We start from the raw sequence: 20,619 nt of genomic DNA on the forward strand, positions 1-20,619 counted from the left end.
TCTACGATTCCTAGAAGGAGTTAACATAGTTTGGGTATTATACTATTATAGCATATTTCAACGTGTAAAATACAATCAAGAAACTAGTAAAGTTTAATACGGTTTCAATGTCGTCAGCAGGAAAACCACTTCTAAAAAGTGTGAATTTACATTCCATAGCAACTGCTCGATAACGAGTAACTTTGATTGTTCTGTACCCCTATGCTAATCCAGAAGTGAAAAAAATTTGATATGTAGGCAGTGATTTTCCGCCTGCAGTGTAGATTATTATGCATCGTAAGAACTGCAGATTATTGACTAGTATCGATAACGAATCTAATATACCTCGTCCTGAAACGAATTTGTAGGATAGATTTGTATGATTTTGCAAAAATCGTATTCTAATCATATCCTATTCTATTCTATCCTATTCTATCCTATCCTAACCTATTCTCGCATGAAAATTAATACAGACATTTCCAATGAAAACTGTTAAAACGCACGTTGTTGTCTTGACTAGAAGCTTGTCATGTGAAAGGGTTTTATTTTTGAAGTGTAACATTCTATCTGCTCAATGATTGAAGTCCTTCGAATAATTATGAGCGGTACCGTATATGTTAACTAACAGATTGTGGATTTTTCTACATTTGTAGAACACGAACATAACATAACCAGATCGACAGATATAATCAGTGTTTTCACCGATTGTCATCGCGAGAAAGCTTCTATTCGACGAGAAAAACTTTACTCCCGCATTGGGAGGCTTCTTTCTTCAAGATTTCTGATCCGTTGCTACGCCTTATCAAGTAACTTATGAATGCGAAAACCTCGTACAGATAGAAGGTGTGTCTTTGCTTCTTTATACATTTTCGATTAACTAGGTACGTCACGTCGACTTGTCATTCACATTCGCTATGGTTTCTCTTCTTAATGGAAAATATTCGATGCAGAATGCAAACCTTAAAAATGCCCACAAAATCAAAGCAATGAAATCGACGAAACGCATTAAAATGGAAATCAATTTCTAATCTAGTCAAAGATTAGTACCGCCCATTTATCGATCGAACTATTAGGAGAATGGGGGGAATTCAAATAGATTAATAGTAGAATGGTTTTGGAAGAGAGTATTGTACTTTTTCGAGGTAGTTAATATTTTACAAATAGACTTATTATATTATTATAATAATTAGAGAACTCCGTGCTGAGATTATAGAATAATATCAGAATCGCTTCCTTGTATTAAACCAGCTTGCGCATAAACGCATAAAGACACGCAGTCGATTTATAAGAGAATATTTTGCTAGAGAATTGAAGCTAACAAGACTGAATTGGTTCCCGTCGATCTGCAGGTTTCCTTGCATTTTACGAACCCGCGTAAGGCATAAACGCGCGAAGACTCGCAATCGATTTATAAAAGAATTACTAGAAAATACGAAGACGGGCCTTGATAGCAAACGTATTAATAATACCAGCACAATCGTCTATAATCGCTACTAGCGACTACTTCCCATAGCCTTCCGAAGACTGTGAATTAGTAGTCGCGTACAGTAATTGCCTACAAAAGCGTGTTTGCCATCGAAATAATAGTGAAACAAAGAATCTGTAAGGTTTCCGAGTTAAAATCTGATTGTATTTGGTAGATCCTGGCGATGAGCGTGCAGCGAACGATCGAAGTGGTCTTCTGGTGTTCCGAAAGCAGAAGTCGGTGGAAGCGGCGGTGTCAGCTCGGCGAGGACGCGATGGTGGTGGCGGCGGCGTCGGTGTTGGCGGTGGCGGTGGCTGCAGCGGCTGGGCCACCCGAAACAAGGGTGGGGTGGGGTGGGGGCACCCCTGACCCCGACATTAGCCGGCGGTGAAGGGAGGCAACGTTTATATGCGGCGGCAATCCGCCCCGTAGGCGCATTCGCTCGCACGCTTCGTCCAAAGCGGACTTCCACGAGAGGGATCCGTTGTCATCATCTTCAGCGTCGCCGCCGCCGTTGTTGTTGTCGCAGCTGTCATCGACGAGCCGCATCCGACCAACGGAGCCTGTTGGGAAACGCCCGCGTCTTGGGATACCGACAGTCGTTGAAGAACGCCTTCGACCGAGGAATTGTTTTCGTGGCTCCATCGGTGATCCTCTACGTCGGTTCGTCGCCGTAGACAGCAGTGAAAAGCTCAGGCGATCCTTGTTGCTCACGTACTTCCGGTTCCCCGAGGAACGAGACCGAGGAGACGAGCATCTCGAACCGAGGCTTGAAGAGTTTTCGCAAAGAAGAACAATACGGCGGATATGATGGCTGTCGCAGCGGCGCAAAAGAACCGCGAGATGTTCGCTATCAAGAAGTCTTACAGCATCGAGGTAAGTGCACGAGAACCGAAATCTTTCGAGAATCCAAACGATCGTCGCTTCTTGCGGTAACATTCGTGAAGAAAGTTTAGAGGATCGTGCTTGAACGTTTCGACTACCTGTTGCGCGTCTCCCGGGCATCGTCGCGAATGCACTTTCGTAGATCACTGCCGGGGCACAGGTGAGGTCAGGTGTTAAACGAGGCTCGAACGAAACGCGAGAAAGCGCGGGAAGTTTGCCGTGTGTTTGAATCGGCCCGGTTTTCCCGCGTGACGTTGCCAATCCGCGGCTCCGATTACCTCGTTTTCCTCGGTCGTTGCAAACAACGAGCTACAGCTATCGATCGTGATCGTTCGACTCTATCATTGGATCGTTCAATACAATTTCGAGTCCGGTTGCGTCCCGAGGTTACACGAAATCACGTTCGTACGCGACATACGGTAAATAAATGATAAATATAGCTTGGAAATGGATAAATATTCTGAACAGCTATTTACATGCGCTATCGATCTCGCTATCGATACTCGGTTCGAAGCTGCACAATTTTCAATATCATGACAGAAACGGGATTCTCCGAGATTTATCCGGCATCCTTACCGGACTTTCTTACACGGAAGAATTTCTGCTTGCCTACGTGACTTTCGTGATAAACCTTCGGTGTATTTCGTAAGAAGCACAAAAAAATTACATCGTACGCTGGTGTTGGCGCGTACATGCACACACGTTCACACGGAACGCCGTGGGCCGTTCGTCGAGCGGCCCAATCAACGGCACGAGTGAAATTCTCAGCCTGGAAATGAAGAAGAGTCCGAGTATAGAGAAAGTACACGCGATCAGTTATTATCGTTGTTGCGCAATATTAATGACCTTGTCGCAGAAGAGATTCTTATTGTAGTCTGTGCACGTAAACACGAAAAAAATGAACGATCTCGATCGACGATTAGAGTACTTCCGAACAGGGCAATCGAGGTTTTCGATCGTGCTGGAAACAAACTTTTCTGACAGCAAATTTTTCATTCGATAAATTCGTTTATCGTAGATTTTCAAAAGTCCAATATCTCCTTGAAAATATTCCACAAAAGCATTCGATACTTTTTTCATAAGTTTATTTTTTGCGTTCCTTGGACCGAAGGTTAATCGTAGACCCGATGAAATCACAAAATTAGACTTCTATAAATCAGCGGTGTTCAATAATTGCTCGTAATAGTGCATATATATATAGAGTGTCGACGTTCACGAAATAAAAATCTAATATTATCGTCGTCGTTACCTCGGTCTGCTAGAGTAAAAAGATCGTGCACAGGAGCATTTGCAGCTCCGCGAACAGCGTCGGCGATCTAGGTACGTTCTGACGCGATAAACCACGCGATACGCCGACACTCGCCGATAGATCCTAATGTATAGCGCGTAATTACGAGTTGCTAGCTAACGATCCTTATCGAGCGAAGGATTCCGTCAGAAAACCACATTCGAAAGGTCAATATCGTGTCTCTTCCTGCGTTTAATTGATAGACTGTACCGGTTGTTAATCGGCGCGTTCTCGAGGTCGTAATATTGTTTTCTTCGCTCACGCTCGCAGAGAGGCGTGCACGCTTCGCGCGCGGTGCGCCTTCGAGCACACAGGTCCTTAGAAGTCGCAAGGACGCGTCCCTGTGCGTCTTCTGCGCGACAGCGTCTCTAATTTTTCAAAATCCTACCGCTGGACAGTTTAATTGGCATACCGGCAAGGCCTGTAGGCAATTTTTTCATTCATGCGTGCGTTGCGCGGCACGCGACCATGCGCGGCCAGCATCGGAAGAGGTTCGTTAATCGGGACCGGTGTTCGCTCGCGTATTCTTCTGGCGCGACCAGTTTTCCCATGAAATTCGAAATCGCCGGCTTCGACTGCTGTACGTCCGCAGTTCCTCGTTCGCAAATAGAAAGGCGGTTCGGGATCTCGCGTTGCTCGTGCGACGCCGGACGCTTTCCGGGGAACGAAAAGCCCGAAGTTCACGCGCGACGCGACTCGACTCGGCGACGTGAAATTTCTCACTTGACGCATTTCACCGGAGAGACGCGAAGATGAGTGCTGCTCCCGTGATGTGGTCGTGAGCTCCCGTTACTTTCTCCGTGGGTCCGAGGTATCTTCTATGGCCCGGAGAGCCGCCGACGACGGGCTTGTAGCGTATCGACACGTATAAAGATATTCTGGTCGGTAATCGGGCAAAGTTCGGCCCGGTTCCGGCAGCTGATGAAATCTTTGAAAAGTCTTGTATCATGCACCTTCACGAAAAATCCGTGTCGAACACGCCGACGATGCTCGAGGCTCGTTCCCCGCAGCGTAAGGATTCATTATACCGGACCTTGTCCAGCGTATCGCCGCGTTCCCATTAGGCTCGGCTCCGATCGAAAGATCGTAATTCACGAGTTCTCGGTGAATTGCGTCCGTCCGTTCACAATGAAACGTTCGTAAATTCGCTCGCACGCTCTACGATAATCACGAAGCCAAACGTTGCCGACGACAACTCTGACTCACTCGAACGGAACTCGCGAACGCACACGTTCGATGCGCGCGATCTGTGCTGGATCCAGAATCCGCTAGTCGCGGACTCGTTTTGGATCTGGTCGAACGTGTTCATGCGAGGACGACGAGGGTTGCCGAACGGCCTTGATCGTGTTCTTCAAAATGTCGTTCGCATCGTGTATTCCTCGTGCACGAACCGTCATCGAACTACCCTTTCAGAGGGTACGAGAAACGGATATATCTTATGCTAATTCTTTTCAGTTCTACGGCGAGACTTTTATTCCAATCGCCACGTTTCGTTTATCAATTTTATGGTTCGCACGATTTTTTTTATTATTTGTTTCATAAAAGTATAGATTTCTTTGCGATTTCGACGGAATCTATCTTAGCACATTCGTGACTTCGGTAATTCTAACGTAAATATTGTAAAAGGGCTGTTTTGTGCTCGGGTAGTAGAGTTTTTTTGCTGTGGGTGATGATCAATTGCTGTGCCTTTGGATTCTTTTCAGGCATGATTAACTTTATGTTTATCGAATAAGACATATTACATTGTTATTCTTTTACCTTGCTCTTGCTTTTTAATCAAAAAGTTTAACAATGTCTTATCCGATAAAAATGATGTTAATTATGCCTGATTGATCAATTCTCTCAATTCGATTTGTCTAATATTAACACGTTCGCGGACAGTAAAAACTTTAACTAGCTGCAAAAATAGACAGGCGATCTATTCTTGAACCAATATATAAAAGTGCATAATCTAAAAAAAAGAGAAAAAAACGCTACATAGAATTGAATGCATAATAATGTGGCTTATTAATTTAAACGTTATAGCATTCGTGTCATTTTGTATCGGAATGAAAAAACTGAAGTCTGTTTGGAGCGCGCGAAGGGTCGAGCTACAAAAAGTTTGTTTGTCGCGTGGAAAAGCATAAAGTCGGTGTAAAAACAAACGAATTGATAAAGGTGTAAATAGATGCGTGTAAGAAAAAATGTGGAAGATTACGTAAACGTTGCTGTGTACACGCGTACCGACGATTTCATGTTGGATTTCAGAATCCGTCGGTAAGATAAGTCAGTCGGTTAGAAAATGTGCATAAGTGAATAAGTTAAGCGTAACACGGATTCGTTATAAAATCTCATAATTAGCTTCGAACACCCTCGTCCTATGACGGTGATGACGGCTGTCGGTTGATCCGATCGACAGGATCCTGTAATCATATCGCGTTGCAACATCGATCGACCTCGAATCCCGCATGATAATTATGAATATGTTATAAATATGAGAACGGAGTGATTGTAATTCCAGTGGCCGAGAGGCGCGGAGAGTCCCTGAACGCTGCTCCGAACCCCGTTATTCGCCTTTGGAGGCTCGCCAGATGCACGACAACGCCTCTAGCGACTTATGAGATCGATCGATCAGTCAATTATAACACCGTGGTTACGTGCACAAATGCATCGCGTCCGTCTCGGTGTTCGACAATCAGCTATGTTAATCATTCTATTTAAATATCGTGTTTTGCCTGAACCGGCTCAACGATTCCGAACGATGAGAAAAATAGATATTAATGCGCCAAATGCATTATGTATACCGGTCGCGTAACTTATTTAGCATCGGCCACCATCGGTTGTCTGGTTACATTTTTTTTCTAAAAATTTTTTCCTCCGCCTTCCATAACGATCGTTGGTTTACCGAGATTCTGTGCGATATCGTTGTTCATGCGAGGCTTCGACTCGATCGGCTTCGGATCTGTACGCATTGATGCACTCGTGATTTCGTAGTCGACACAAGTGGCGCAACTGCATCGTTTTCACAGTAAATATAATAGAAATCGATGCTCCTCTCTGACTCCGATCAATCATAGGAATTCAGTTCCGCGGACTAGATACCGGAGACACCGAGAGTTTCCCTTTCAGTAGAATCGATCCGTGTCATTTGCAATTCAAGCCGGCGCGTTGTTTTTTCAATTAATTCACGACCAATGTTAGAATTTTGAACTTGTCCGGCGAACTTAGAATAACTGGTTTCGCCGGCGAGGTAGCGCATAACTAGGCGTTGCACAGCTTGTTCACGGCTGATTCGTCTCAAGGTGCATATCAAATAAGTAATAACGTTACGGCGGCTACGATTTTAATGACAAAATAATGATCGGCCTTGAATACGTTTGTCACGGGTCATTACGTCGTCTTGTAGGCAAAAAAACCATCAAACATATCGATTAAGCATGGAACTCGCCTACGATTTGTTTCAAATGCTAAATATATTTCTCGCGTTACATTATGAGATAACGAATAGATCGTTTCCTCATCGAATTCAATGCTTCGCGATAGAGCAGTTACAGAAAACCACCAACGTGTTCGACATTCGCTTACGTTTCATTTACCGATTGCTTCGCTTATACTCGAACGATACTTCCGCGTGAACATGAAAAAATGATGCTCTTCTCCCATATTGCCCTTGTATGTCAAACATTATCACCTGCCAACGAGCGAAACAAAGAATTGCACGGATAAAAGGCAGTCTAATCTGTACGGCAACGTTAGTCAGAGCAATTATCGAGGTGACACCTTGTCGTGACACACGATCGATCTGTAACGGATGGCGCGGTCGATCGAAGTCGAACATTTTTGCTGCGTGTCGCACGGAAGAATTTTCAATTCGACCAGTGCTTCAATCTTTCTACGGTATAATTGTCTCGTGATGCAATCATTCGGCAGAGTCATCGGTCATCTATCCGTTCCATCGACGAGTACTTGGCCCACTTTGCCGTTCGCGTGGATAAGGGATTACTACACAGTTTCTCTAAACAGTGCCAACCACTTTGCTCGCTTGGAAAATGTAACTGGGTCCCACCTTGTGCGCCATTCATGAAAAGCGGTCGTTAAGAATTTGAATGGCAACCGATGTGTCTCGCGGTGTCGGACCGTTGCGCCGATAGATTTCTAATGAGATTATTATTGTTCAATCGGGTCAAGTTCTCAGTTCTCGGTTTGTTCTTGAACGCGAGCGAAACGATGAACAATTTCATCAGCAGCAATCCGCTGTCCGAACTGTCCACCTAATTTTACGGTAATTTAGCTCTTCGCCGTTCTCTTCTTCGATTCTTACGGAATCATCGACACGTCGAATCGATCCCCTTTGTTCTTCTTCGGACAGGATTCCCTAATTTCCTATCCTTCAACTGCAACCGGACGGCCGGAACGAAAATTCATTTCCGTGTGTTCGGTTCGTTGTCACAGCTGCCGGATGTTCCTTTGTGGCCGGGCCCGGGTAGTTCGGTCAACTTTCATCGTTCTTCGACTTTGAACGTGCAGAATCTAATTGTGCAACGAGAACATCAATCGGAACTAACACCGAGCGAGTTATACATCTTGAACCAGTATTTAAAAAGAAATTCAAAATATTTACGAACCCGTTTTGCATGGTTTGTTTAGAACGGATATCCGGCGAGACGACGATCTCTCGTGGATGATGCTCGATTCGAGTCTTTGGTTGTGAAGCAGACCAAGCAAAGCGTTTTGGAGGAAGCCCGTCAACGCACTAATGGTAAGTGTTTGTTGATTGACGCTCCCAAAATACTTATATTTCAGGTAGATTTTGTATCATAAATGTTGTATCCTAGATGTTGTATCATAGCTGTTGTATCGTTTAAGTCTCGCAATCCGGAAATACGGGTTCCTCGGATCATTCGAAGCAACTTCTTCCTTTACAAAAATTTTTTCTGAGGCACCATTACAGAGTTATTAACGAAAAACAGTGACCAATAAGAATCGAGTACGGCTGACGCGGGGCGGTCCAGCCAACCAGCGCACGAATGCGCTAGGTCCATTGGGTCGGTCCCCTCGCGCCAGCTGAGCTCGCCTCTCATTGGTCACCGTTTTTCGTTAATAATTCGTTAGTGGTGCCTCGGAGAACATTTTTGTAAAGGAAAAAGTTGCTTCAAATGACCAGAGGAACCCGCCACTTTCGGATTGCGAGACATTTTTGGGACACCCTGTATACAAATCTATAGTGAATTATGTCATAAGGATGCATAAAGGTCCATAGCGAAAGCATGTTGTCGATGTTGCATGGAAGTTTTGTTTGCTGCTAGATTCGGAATCAGACCACCAGACCGAAGTCACAGTTTCGAGCGACGACGAGCAAGTGGAGACGCTGCTTTGCGCCGCCAAGAACGGAGGTTTGTATTAATTATGAATTCGTTGCTTCCTCGGTCAGCGGCGTCGATCTAATGGAATAGGTTCGAATGAAAAATCATTGTCGTACAATATTTGTATATTAAAATTTTGATTTCTGTCTCGTCGCTCTGACCAGAAGTTATTAGATGTTGCATTTGGCATGAATGTTGTCATTGACTTGCAGAGGCGAAAGCGGAAGTTTCGTCGGACAGTGACACTAAACCGGACGAGGACTATGACGATGGTAAGTGGATCACTTTTACAACATCATTCAGTCACGTTCGAAAGTCCTGGAGATTGTTGAACATCGGCGAAAGGTCTAGGGAACGTGGAGCAAATGGAGGGTGAAATAAGCCTTATATTTTTGGTCGGAGATAGTTCGGTCGAGCGCTTTCCTGACGCTTGGTTGAATTACGCGGCAGAGACCCATTACCTTTGCCCTTCTTCGCCTTCCTCTCCCGGCCGGTTCTCGCGATGCATTTTCGAATCCACTTTATCCATTTAGAATCGTATTAGCTACGCAGACCCAGTTTCTTAGCTCTGAGTGGTCATCGTACGCTCGCGATAAATGCGTAACGCAGTTATGCCCTTTTTGCTCCCTCGATCCCGACCCGTAGGCGGCGCCGAGCACGTCCGTAGCTACAATAAGGGGTTACTTCATTCTTTTTCTCGTTCCACTCTCGCCTCGGCCGTATAAAAGTGGCCGGGAATAGACATTTCACGGGAATGGACTCTGAATTGCTCGATTATTACTATCCACTGAAATCACTTAGCGTCTGAAAATGTCGCGCAGAGGAACGTGGCCGGATTGCAGAAAGATTCGAACCGGCGAATTAAGAGCTCCAGTTTTCTCCGAGTCGAAGATAAAAATCGTTCGTACCCATTCCGCGAAGAATCCCCAGAACGTTAACCGATACGGCTGAAATGTTGCAAGGGTTACACGCTGAAAGAACGTTTGCCGCGTTTGCTTGTAGATGCCGGATTGACCGAAGAGGAAGTGGTGCTGATGAAGACCATCGCCGAGAGTCCAGAGAGCGAGCACGCGGTGCAGAAAGCGGCGCTTGTGTTGCGTCTGCGAGAAGGGATCGGGTCCTTGGCTAGGATCTTGAAGACGATCGAGAACTTCAAGGGCATGGTGACCCACGTTGAGTCTAGACCGTCGAAGCGAGAGGGCCAGCAATTCGACGTGCTGGTCAAAGTCGACATGAGCAAGCAATGCCTGCTGCAGCTGATCAGAAATCTCCGGCAGAGTTCCGCGTTGGACGGCGTCAGCCTGCTCGCGGACAACTCCGTCAGCATCAAAGATCCGTGGTTCCCGCGTCACGCCTCCGACCTTGACAACTGCAACCACCTGATGACCAAATACGAACCGGATCTCGACATGGACCATCCCGGCTTCGCTGACAAGGAGTACCGCGCTCGCAGGAAAGTGATCGCCGAGATCGCTTTCGCTTACAAGTACGGAGACCCGATACCCAACATTCCTTACACCGAGACGGAGGTCGAGACGTGGAAGCGCGTGTTCGACACCGTCGTCGAGCTGATTCCCAAGCACGCTTGCGTAGAGTACCAGAGAGTTTTCAAGAAGCTGCAGGAGGAAAAGATCTTCGAGGCTAACCGTATACCTCAGCTGCAAGAGGTCAGCGATTTCCTGAAGAAGAACACGGGATTCACTTTGCGACCCGCGGCCGGGCTGCTCACCGCCAGAGATTTCTTGTCTAGTCTCGCGTTCAGAGTGTTCCAGAGCACCCAGTACATTCGCCATATCAAAACACCGTTCCATACGCCGGAACCGTAAGTATTTTCAACGCGATCACAACTAACCAAAGTTATCCATCGGTCTGAGAATTTATTTAATCCTTTGAAGACGAACGTCGGCATAATCACGGCATCGCGACTATAATTATAGCGATATTATGTTTTATGGTATTTGGACAATAGAAAAATCTTATTACGACGAACCGGATAATCGAGATTCTACTGTACTTTTAAAAAATTCTCGTTCGTAAAAGTTAGTTATCCGCTTTGTTAGAATTCGGGCGGATACGTGTACAGTGTTTACAGTCGAATTAATATAACCCTTTGCCATTTTAACGCTCGCTCAAAGCCATTTAAACTTTGAATTCAAAATAGTTTTACCGACTTACAGAGTACTTCCATTTTGTATGATTTTTTAACAGTTTATAAAGTATAAGCAAATTTGATAATGTTTTCGAAACGTTATATAACAATGTCAAGTGGTGAGTCGAAGCCACCGGTCGAATGCAAAGGGTTAAAATTTCGAAGTGACATTATTTTCTTCTGATTCTTCGGGCGCGTGCATAAAAAATTCGTATTGGGTTGAACAGTAGGGTAATCGATACTATGTTATGACGACAAGGGTCGCATCCCGTTACACAGAGTACCATGATAATACAATTTCCACGCCCCTCTAAGCTCGTAATGGAGCTCTAATTGGCTTTTAACGACACGATGGCGTTGATAATTCAGTTTCACAGTTGCGAACCGTTTCCGTGCGAAAGTAGCATGTGCCGGATGTTGAGCATCGAAAGTACTTTCTTTTATGCAAGAACGTCGTCGGACCATTCCAAACGTGTCGACTATTACGTCAAGAATAATGTTAAATAAAAAACACTGTCAATGTATAATCAGATTAACGAGTGTTCCGCGAGTATGGTACTTATATTTCGTTCCCGTTTGATCAGTTCCGAGTAACTTTAAATATCCACCTGCCACCCAATTTCATTAAACTTTAATAACGCTATATAGGGTGATCTACCCAGTGGATGAACACAGAAGACTATTAACACAATTTTAAATTATTTTGATACGCCAAGGGAAATCGAAACAATTTTTTTCTTCGTGATAATCTCGAACGATATTATTAGATAATGTTACACGATTGAAATAGTTAGTGATCCCTCAATTTTTTACATTTACATTTTTTTACATTTACAGCTTTTTCTAAAAGTGAAGTATAAAATTCAGTGGGAAAAAGACAAAAATTTTCACGTCAAAACGTTGCGACAAATATTATATTTTTCATGTAATTCGAAAAATCGCCGAAGTGTTCATTCATAGGGCATATACCGCCAACTCTGTGAATCGCGTAAAAATGTCTAATAATTGATTGTGGTTCTATTAAATTCACGTTTTCTCGTTTACAGAGACTGCATCCACGAGCTGTTAGGACACATGCCACTGATGGCCGATCCAAGCTTTGCTCAATTCTCCCAAGAGATCGGTCTCGCGTCGCTCGGTGCTTCCGACGAGGAGATCGAGAAACTGTCCACCATCTACTGGTTCACAGTTGAATTTGGCCTTTGCAAGGAGGGTCAGGAGGTTAAAGCATACGGCGCAGGCCTTCTGTCAGCGTACGGCGAGCTGCTTCACGCGCTCAGCGACAAATGCGAGCGTAGACCATTCGAGCCGCAAACCACGGCGGTTCAGAAATACCAAGATCAAGAATACCAGCCGATATACTTCGTCGCGGAGAGCTTCGAGGACGCCAAAGAGAAATTCCGTCGCTGGGTGAGTATGCGCGGCTCGATAACGGAGACTTCGATGCCTAACGCGTTGCGCAGTAGTCGACAGTCCTCCTACATCGATCATTATCACGCCGTAGCGCTCGCTCATTGGCAACACGACCGAATTTCGGTCAAATGACAAACTACCAATCAAAGTGGAATTGTACAATAATATACAGGCTGTCCCAAAAATGTCTCGCAATCCGAAAGTAGGGGATTCTTGAGGTGATTCGAAGCAACTTTTTCCTTAGCGAAAATGCAATCCGCGGCTTCGTTTACGAGTTATTAACGAAAAACAGTGACCGATCAGAGGCGAGATCATTTGGCGCGAGACGGCCGAGCCAATGAGCGGAACTGGGCTCCGTGCACTCGTTGGCTGGGCCGCCGCGCGCCAGCCGAGCTCGGCTCTTATTGGTCAGTGTTTTTCGTTAATAACTCGTAAACGAAGCCTTTGAGAAAATTTTCGCAAAGGAAAAAGTTGCTTCAAATGATCTGAGAAACCTCCCATTTCCAGATTGCGAGACATTTTTGGGACATCCTGTATAAAGCAAGATGAGAAAAATCGAAAGGCCTAAAATAGAATATTATATGCCGAGTGTCCATCAAATGGATCTTTTAAACAAACCAATCGTCAAAATAGTATTTGTAAAATAGTAATTTGTATTTGATAGTTGAGCAAACGCTGCAGTTAGTTCACATTCGCGAATTATTTGTTCCGCAACGTTCGACTGCATCGAAGAATTAACAACGCTCTGAATTGTCGTCGCTGACTGAAAGTTTGTGATTCAGGTGGCCACCATGAGCCGACCGTTCGAGGTGCGATACGATCCTCATACTCAACGGGTGGAGGTGCTCGATAGCGTCGACAGGCTGGAGAATCTTGTGTCTCAGATGAACACCGAGATGACACATCTTACGAACGCCATCAACAAAATCAAGAAGTCTTTCGCGTAAGTCCCGCGGAAGGAGCCCATCCCCATGACACGAAACGGTTGTTTCTTTCGCGAATCGTCGAGCTTTACGATCGATCTTCGATGTGATCTAGATAATTACGATGCTTCTAGTGATTGTTCAAAGAATTCTACCGTGGATCATGAAATTCAAAGTTTCTATCGCAACCTATCATCGAGTCGAGGAGAATCGCGAGCTAGTACATTGTATCTTAATCGAATTGTGAATATTTCTTTGGGAGGACGTCGCGGTCTCGAGACAGGCTCGGCGAAGCACGTCATTTCATCCTTCGGTCGTCATTCTTCTTCGGCATCGAATCGTTCTCACTCTGTGTATAAAGTCGTCCATTCACACATAATCGTACGCACGTGCGCGTGGCCAAACTGTCGGTTCACGTTAGAGTTTTCGAGGTCGAATTGATTTCTCGCGACACTGGACGCGAAATCTCGTGTCATTCCTTGAACAGAAAAAGTATTACCGAAGAACTCTGTGCGTCGAAGTATTATATTACTCCTAGCAATAAATTACCAATAACATATTACCTCGAGCGTGGACGATCTTACCGTAGAACCAATCACGCGCATATGTGTACGCGTTTCATTGTTTTCTTACATTATACATAGTATATTTTATTTTATCGTAGTATTTCATATTATTATTATTATTATTATTATTAATATTATTATTATTATATATGAAAGTTAAAGTATTCACTACTGCGTGTCAAATTGCTTCGTGTAGGCAAACGATGAATATCCACCGCGATAGAAAAGTATTTTTCCGCATCGTCTACACTTAGTTTAGCTGTGTCGCAAGACGACTAGTATTAAAAGACAAAGTAGGTCGTTTATTTTTGAGAATCGTTAACGAAACCATCAACTTCTTGGGAAACGCGATCATCTCTAGCGGTCGTGACAAGCATTCTTAAGGGAACAACAATCGCAGGTCCAACATCTACGAAGTTTCGTTGCCTTTCCTATATCTCTCTTTCTGTATATTTTAGTTCCAATGATCTGCCTAATAGCTGAGACTGGGCGACGAAATAGCATGTTGTTTCCCGAGGAACTTGTTGCCATTCACGAATTTGCTTCGATAGCGAAGCGACAAAGTGTTGTATTAGAAAACGCACTGTCTAGCGTGTAGTGCGAGTCCTTGCTTGTGCACCCCCTGCACTTTCTCCCATCGCTAACTCGTACCAAATACTTTTCCGAGTTCGTATTAACGCGCGCGCCATTTTCATGCTTGCTCAGCCGTAGAAAATTATTAGCGCGCGCACATACTAGATTTCCTTTGTATGATATTGTAAAGTACTCAGAGCATAATAAAAACCTAAGATATGAATCTTATAAGCTGTACCGTTCATTCTCGCCAAGCGAAACTTGGTTCCTTGGTTCCATTTTTGGGACACCCTGTATTACTAGCTGAAGCATCACGGACCGAAGTGAAATATGCTTCTTCATGGATTGCTTCGAGACGAATATCACACCGATCAACATCTTTACTGCTTTCTGTTTGATTCGAATCATCATGACGATGCCCACGTAATGTCGGACATCAACCGATGGACGGAAGCTCGTGTCACCACTAACAGTCATGAAAATCTTGGTCGTACTCGGCGTACTTGCGATACAGTGCGCCGCTGCTAAATCATGGAACAGCGACGGTAAGTGGCAAGTGTGTCGGTGTCGTCGATTGAAATAACTTTGGCATTCAATTTGTCAGGTTATTTGGAGGAATCCTTCTCCTTTTTTGGTTGGTTCAACTACTTGAAACGTCTCTCGATAATAGCGTTACTGCTATCAGCGGTGATTCTTTATTATATTCCAGAATCTCGTCCATGTGAGTACTAAATTGATAAACCGAAAACCAATAAGTAGACTGCTTGATGCGAGACTCATTTTGTGGGGACTAAAATAGGGGAAACATTTCTTTCGTTAACTAAAACATTCTTCGCAATGAAAATGTAATGAACATATTGTGCGTTTCTATCGATATACGTGATTTCTTGTATTTTGGAAATTTATATATCATTGCATTACTGCCAACTCATTAAAATGATTGAGAAAAGACAAATGTTCTGAAAAATGTTTTTTATTTTCTGCAATAGCTCGAATGGAATGGATATTGTGAACACTTTAGTCCTCGAGTGAGAAAACAGATTGCAAATCGTGTTAATGACATGCTTCTTCCACAGATGCGCGCAGAATTTGTTACACTATAATTGACATCACGGCTAGTTCTTTGAAATCGGCGCTCAGCACTTGCGAAAGCGACGATGTGTATGAAACCATCAAATCGAAATATCATCGTGCAAAATACGAACGATCCTCGAACCGGCGTTCGCGAGAAGGCCCAGGTTATGAAAACTTCAATCGCGCGCTTGATTGCAACTCGAAGCTGAAAATGAGTATGGACGACGATGGATTACATGAGTCAGTTCAAAGAACATTCTCTTTTTCTTCAATACAAAAAGAAATAGAAATCGAAAAGTATTTTTCGATACAAAATCAAATCCATTTGAAATTCTATAAAACAGCTGATAATTCCCTAAAATTTTTTTTTTTTTAAATTATATAGATGCGACAAGTATTATAAAATTAAAGATAAGAAATGTCATTTAGAAAATTATTTTCTAAGGACAGGTAAAAAACGAAATTTCATTTGCAATAAGAACACTATTTTGAGATTTATTATCAGATCTCTACTATATAATTAGCATCTCTGCTATAAGCTATACTTATAAAACAAGTCTATTATAGATCTATTATAAATATAAATAATATATGTTACAGAATGCGGGAGAAAAAGAAATTGCTAAAGAAGCAAAGCAAAGATAGTCGGCAATCACGTCATTACCAACGAAACAGCTTCAATAAAAAGGATTCTGACCTTTGCGTGGAAACGCAACCGTCTTATTTTTATACCGACCGAGTGGGCGATTTTTCGAAGCCCGTAAAGTCGAATTTACGTGGTCTGAATAGCTGCAATGAATCGACCGAAAATTATGCACTTTTAATCAGGTACACAGTTGTATTACATTAAAAATTCTTTTCTTTAGGAAAATTGCTGCGGCTGATATAACGATCGTTCTGAGAGATTTAAGAGTTGATAAAACATTACATCGTTATGCATTTTATATTGTTTAACATTTCGACTGCCACACTAACAACTTCAAACATATCACAAAATTAAAGCATTCTTTTTTAATCGAATTAAAATTGAAAAATTAAGTTGTATGACATGAATTATTTTTTTATATAATATTATATGAATTATTTATTTATATAATATATAATATCCTTACGTATTGCGGATTCTAATAAAATCAGGAAGATATAATAGATTAGCATACCAATTAATTTTCAAATCCGAGCAAATAATTTCGTCACCCACGTATGGGTGACGTGATAGTCAAAGTATTGAACACTGACAGAAAAACTCATGAGTGTTTCAATTATTATTATTTTCTTTCATAAAACTAAAAGACCTTTATTTTTACTTACAGCGGCAGTCCACGTCAAATGGCTGCGCTCGATCAAAAATATGAAAAAGGAGACGTCGTTCTCGTTCAGGATCCGTACTGTAAAATGGAATACAAGGACTGCGGCACATCGACTGACAGACTATCTACGAAAACGGAAGCTTCGTTCTCGGAACCAGAGGGACCAACGAGGGATGACAATAACCACGCAGAATCAGTAATTCTTTTATAGTCCATTGTGACCAATTGTTCTTTGTATTTGCATCGGTAATATCTACGCGAATCGAAACAAACCTGGGAACATTTTATTTGAAATGAATATAAGAAATAAATATTTGAAATAATTCATTTCGAACCGTCATTTTCAATGTTGTTATTTGATAATAAAAATAATATTGATTTATTTCAAATAACGAGCTACTTCGTTATGTTTTATTTTAAATACAACAAAAGCAATAAACCTCAAAATAATACGAAACGAAAAGAATTTATTTTAAAATTTCATTTTATACTATTACATTGCTTTACCTTTAATTAAGTTAAGACAAATATTGTTTAAGTACATTCGAAATTAAATCTTAATTCAGAATAGTTAATTCAATTCCGTAACTGTGCATTCAAAAATTAATACAGAGAATGGAAACATACGTTAAAGACGTTGATCTGACTTTTATACCGGAAGCCAAGGCTTCAAGACATTTCGATTATACGAGGTTGTATGAAACGAGTTCACATCAGTGCGGGGGTGGATGTTATGGCAGCAATGGGTGCTCGATATCGTATGCAGAAATAAATAAGGAGGATTCTAACCCAGAATTGGCACACGAAATTAAAAACGTATTAAAGTAATTGGCATCCTGTCAATGTAAACATCGTATGGCAAGACGTTACAAGTTAATGAACGTTGTTCGCAGATCATCGAAGAGCCTAACGAACCCAAAGTCCCATGAAAAGATGGAAGAAACCTGTACGATCCATGGTGGTCACAGTCGTACAATGAAATCAAGTAATATGACCAACGATCGAAGAGTAAATTTTCAAAACCAGGATGAGATAATGACACAGGTAATTGATTATAACGCAAGAGTCTGCGATTTGACATTTGCACTACAGGGTGTCCCAGAACTATCGTTACTCCCGAAAAGCAGTGATTCCGGACGAGATTTGGAGTAACGTTTTCCTTTGCGAAAATGTTGGTTATGGTTTCGTTTAATTAACGAAAAACGCTGACCAAGAGCTGACCAATTTCTGTTATAACTCTCTTCTGAATCATTAGAGATATTGCAATGAAATTTTCACCAAACACATTTAAAAAATAGTCATTTTTAATTATGGCTAATTAAATATTTTTTACATTTGTCAAATAATAATTTTCAATTAATTTTCATTGATATTTTTTATGGAAGAGAAAATTGCTTAAGTACAATTTTACAAACTATTTTTTACTTTCTAAATACAAACGAAACCATAACTGATATTTTCGCCAAGAAAAAAGTTCCTTCAAATCACCTCAAGAATTTTTCCCTTTGAAGCATAATTGTGTACCAATGTACAAAGGTATAATAGAAACATAAAAGTTAAAAGATATTACTTTCTCTTCAGAAAGACGAAGAACCTACAGTCCCGCGCAATACTGCATCGTCAAGATGTGTCCATAAGAAAAAGATAGCGAACCTCCGGCATATTGACGTTTCTTATTTGACGGATCGCGGAGGCGAAGCTGATGACGAAAACTCTCAAGTTGGAGGATGTCGAAGCGCGATATACGATTTCGACGAGACGCCTCAGAGGGAGAATCACGTATATAAAACCTATTCGGATGACTCGATCTTCGACCCCGACGACATTTATACAAGGCCTATCCTGAAGAGTACGTTAAGATCACAACGACTTGTAATTCATCATTAAACCTATCGAGCAAGTCGAAACGATCGATTCCATATCTTTTATTTTAAAGTTCTCTCTTTGAAATCATATATACTCTCGAAGAGGAAATAATTGAGGAAATAATTGTTTAAATAAATTTATTAAATTATTCTTATAAAGCAACGCATGTCAGCGATCTTTAGTGCTCGATAGGTTAAGTGTTAAAAAATTAATCGATACTGGAAGTTCCAGATGCGTCTTATATATTGTGATATAATAAATTTTAGAACTATCAGATAAAATTATTAAAATAATTGATTCGTGTGAGTATCTATAGTACAATCAAATTAAACTCTTGTGAAATACAGTTTCGTCAATTTGATAAGAGAATGCAAACCTTGACTGCAATTTTATTATTATGAAGTTGTCTTTGTGGGAAATTATTAAATAAATTCAAAATCTCAATAAACACACTCTTGTATTTGTATAAAAAGTTACAAAGCAGTCGCTCGAACTAATCAGCAGCATTATGTTACACGACGAAAAAGAACTCCATTTTTGAGAAGATCGATTTTGAAAATTCGTCAAGTACACGTGTTTTATTGTTCACAAGTAGAATCACCCGGTCACGAACAGACGTCTCATCAGACTTGCATTCAACAGCACACGTACTTGAACACATTTACAAATTCGAATTTCCTGAAAAGTAAGCTGTTGACAATCAAATTTGATCTAACCGTTGCCTAGGTTTATAAATTCACTTTGGTTGTGACATATTCGAATAAACCGAATTTTACTAGCATTTGGAGAATGCGAAAAAGTTAAGAAAACATATACGACGATCATTTTTAACTTTCTAATTTCGATGATATATTAATTAATTTATGTTGATATTGTAGGATAAATGTCGATAGTAAAGGGAAACAAAAAGACAACAATTTTATTCATGAACCCAATCTATGCGCAGAAGAGATCAAATACCGTCCTACGTTACAAATCTGTCTATTTTTATGAACCCGAAAACTCGTATTCTGCTACAGGTTTTGCACTCCCAAGTTTATCCTTTTGTACGTCACAGTCACCTTTTTACAAATAAAATTCACCCCCTTGCAAGTCTTATTCAGCTCTTTGCAAATTCACTTATTTCTAATTAAAATCTAATGATATTCAATAAGTAATTATTGAATCGTGACGAACGGTTGGTTTTATTTGCAACGAGGTGAATTTAATTTGCAAAATGATAAACAGAATCCGCAAAAAGAAAAAAAGAATACGATATCCAAAAGCATCGATTCGGAGTGCAAAAAAAAAGGTGAACATGATCTACGAAAGAATTAAGTTGGAGTGCGAGAAGATGAATAAACACGCTATAAAAAAGGATTAATTATGATTGCAAAGCTATAAACGTACTCGTCGTTCGAACATAACAACTGGGCGCAAAAAACCTATTTTTCTGATGCAGATCGATTCAAGCCTGCTTTATTACGTGCGGTAAATTGGATCTTCGGAGGTTGCCCTCACGCGTCGAAGTGCAGCAACGTGGTCGGAAAGGAAGAACACGAAGAGATCACCGACGAGTGGCTCCTCTAGCCTAACGATGCCAGACTCGTGGCAGCCGATACACGACGCGTCGGCAACCTTAGACATCTGCCGTATCGAAACGTTCTGACCGAGAATTCCGAAAAGCAGCTCCGTCAACCGGCTAAAAAATCAATTTACGCCTTAGAATCGCCAAATAAATCACAAACGTTCCCGCGACTGCTTATTTGCGTATCTTTGAACGAATGCGTATGTTTTCCAAGCGGTC

The 20,619-nt window shown here is 41.9% G+C and overlaps 2 protein-coding genes across 3 annotated transcripts; both read left to right on the forward strand.

Moving 5' to 3' along the window:
* The first annotated feature begins 1,866 nt into the window (after nt 1–1,866).
* On the forward strand, nt 1,867–14,814 carry ple (tyrosine hydroxylase ple). Of its 2 annotated transcripts, XM_033484165.2 has the most exons (7): nt 1,868–2,320; nt 8,244–8,355; nt 8,903–8,989; nt 9,172–9,231; nt 9,962–10,781; nt 12,155–12,518; nt 13,304–14,814. In XM_033484165.2, exons 1-7 carry the CDS (start codon nt 2,252–2,254, stop codon nt 13,466–13,468), a joined length of 1,677 nt encoding a protein of 558 aa, XP_033340056.2. In that variant the 5' UTR covers nt 1,868–2,251; the 3' UTR covers nt 13,469–14,814. The 2 variants fall into 2 exon arrangements, with proteins under 2 accessions (XP_033340057.2, XP_033340056.2); XM_033484166.2 differs by lacking the exons at nt 8,903–8,989; nt 9,172–9,231 and having other exon boundaries at nt 1,867–2,320.
* A 104-nt stretch (nt 14,815–14,918) lies between these two features.
* LOC117228420 (uncharacterized) lies at nt 14,919–20,570 on the forward strand. Its single transcript, XM_033484168.2, has 9 exons — nt 14,919–15,128; nt 15,188–15,304; nt 15,660–15,897; nt 16,258–16,485; nt 16,971–17,163; nt 17,580–17,791; nt 17,861–18,011; nt 18,549–18,816; nt 20,275–20,570. The coding sequence occupies exons 1-9, from the start codon at nt 15,059–15,061 to the stop codon at nt 20,400–20,402; spliced, it is 1,605 nt and encodes a 534-aa protein (XP_033340059.1). The 5' UTR covers nt 14,919–15,058; the 3' UTR covers nt 20,403–20,570.
* The last annotated feature ends 49 nt before the right edge of the window (nt 20,571–20,619 follow it).

This window comes from Megalopta genalis, chromosome 13 (genome assembly GCF_051020955.1).
Source record: "Megalopta genalis isolate 19385.01 chromosome 13, iyMegGena1_principal, whole genome shotgun sequence".
Classification (NCBI taxonomy): domain Eukaryota; kingdom Metazoa; phylum Arthropoda; class Insecta; order Hymenoptera; family Halictidae; genus Megalopta; species Megalopta genalis.

Coding starts and splice junctions, on each gene's coding strand:
- ple (XM_033484165.2), top strand. CDS start 2,252: ATGATGGCTGTCGCAGCGGCGCAAAAGAACCGCGAGATGTTCGCTATC. Junction 10,782..12,154: donor CCGTTCCATACGCCGGAACC/GTAAGTATTTTC, acceptor TCTCGTTTACAG/AGACTGCATCCACGAGCTGT. Junction 12,519..13,303: donor AAGAGAAATTCCGTCGCTGG/GTGAGTATGCGC, acceptor TTTGTGATTCAG/GTGGCCACCATGAGCCGACC.
- LOC117228420 (XM_033484168.2), top strand. CDS start 15,059: ATGAAAATCTTGGTCGTACTCGGCGTACTTGCGATACAGTGCGCCGCT. Junction 16,486..16,970: donor AATTATGCACTTTTAATCAG/GTACACAGTTGT, acceptor TTTTACTTACAG/CGGCAGTCCACGTCAAATGG. Junction 17,164..17,579: donor ACAATAACCACGCAGAATCA/GTAATTCTTTTA, acceptor AAATTAATACAG/AGAATGGAAACATACGTTAA.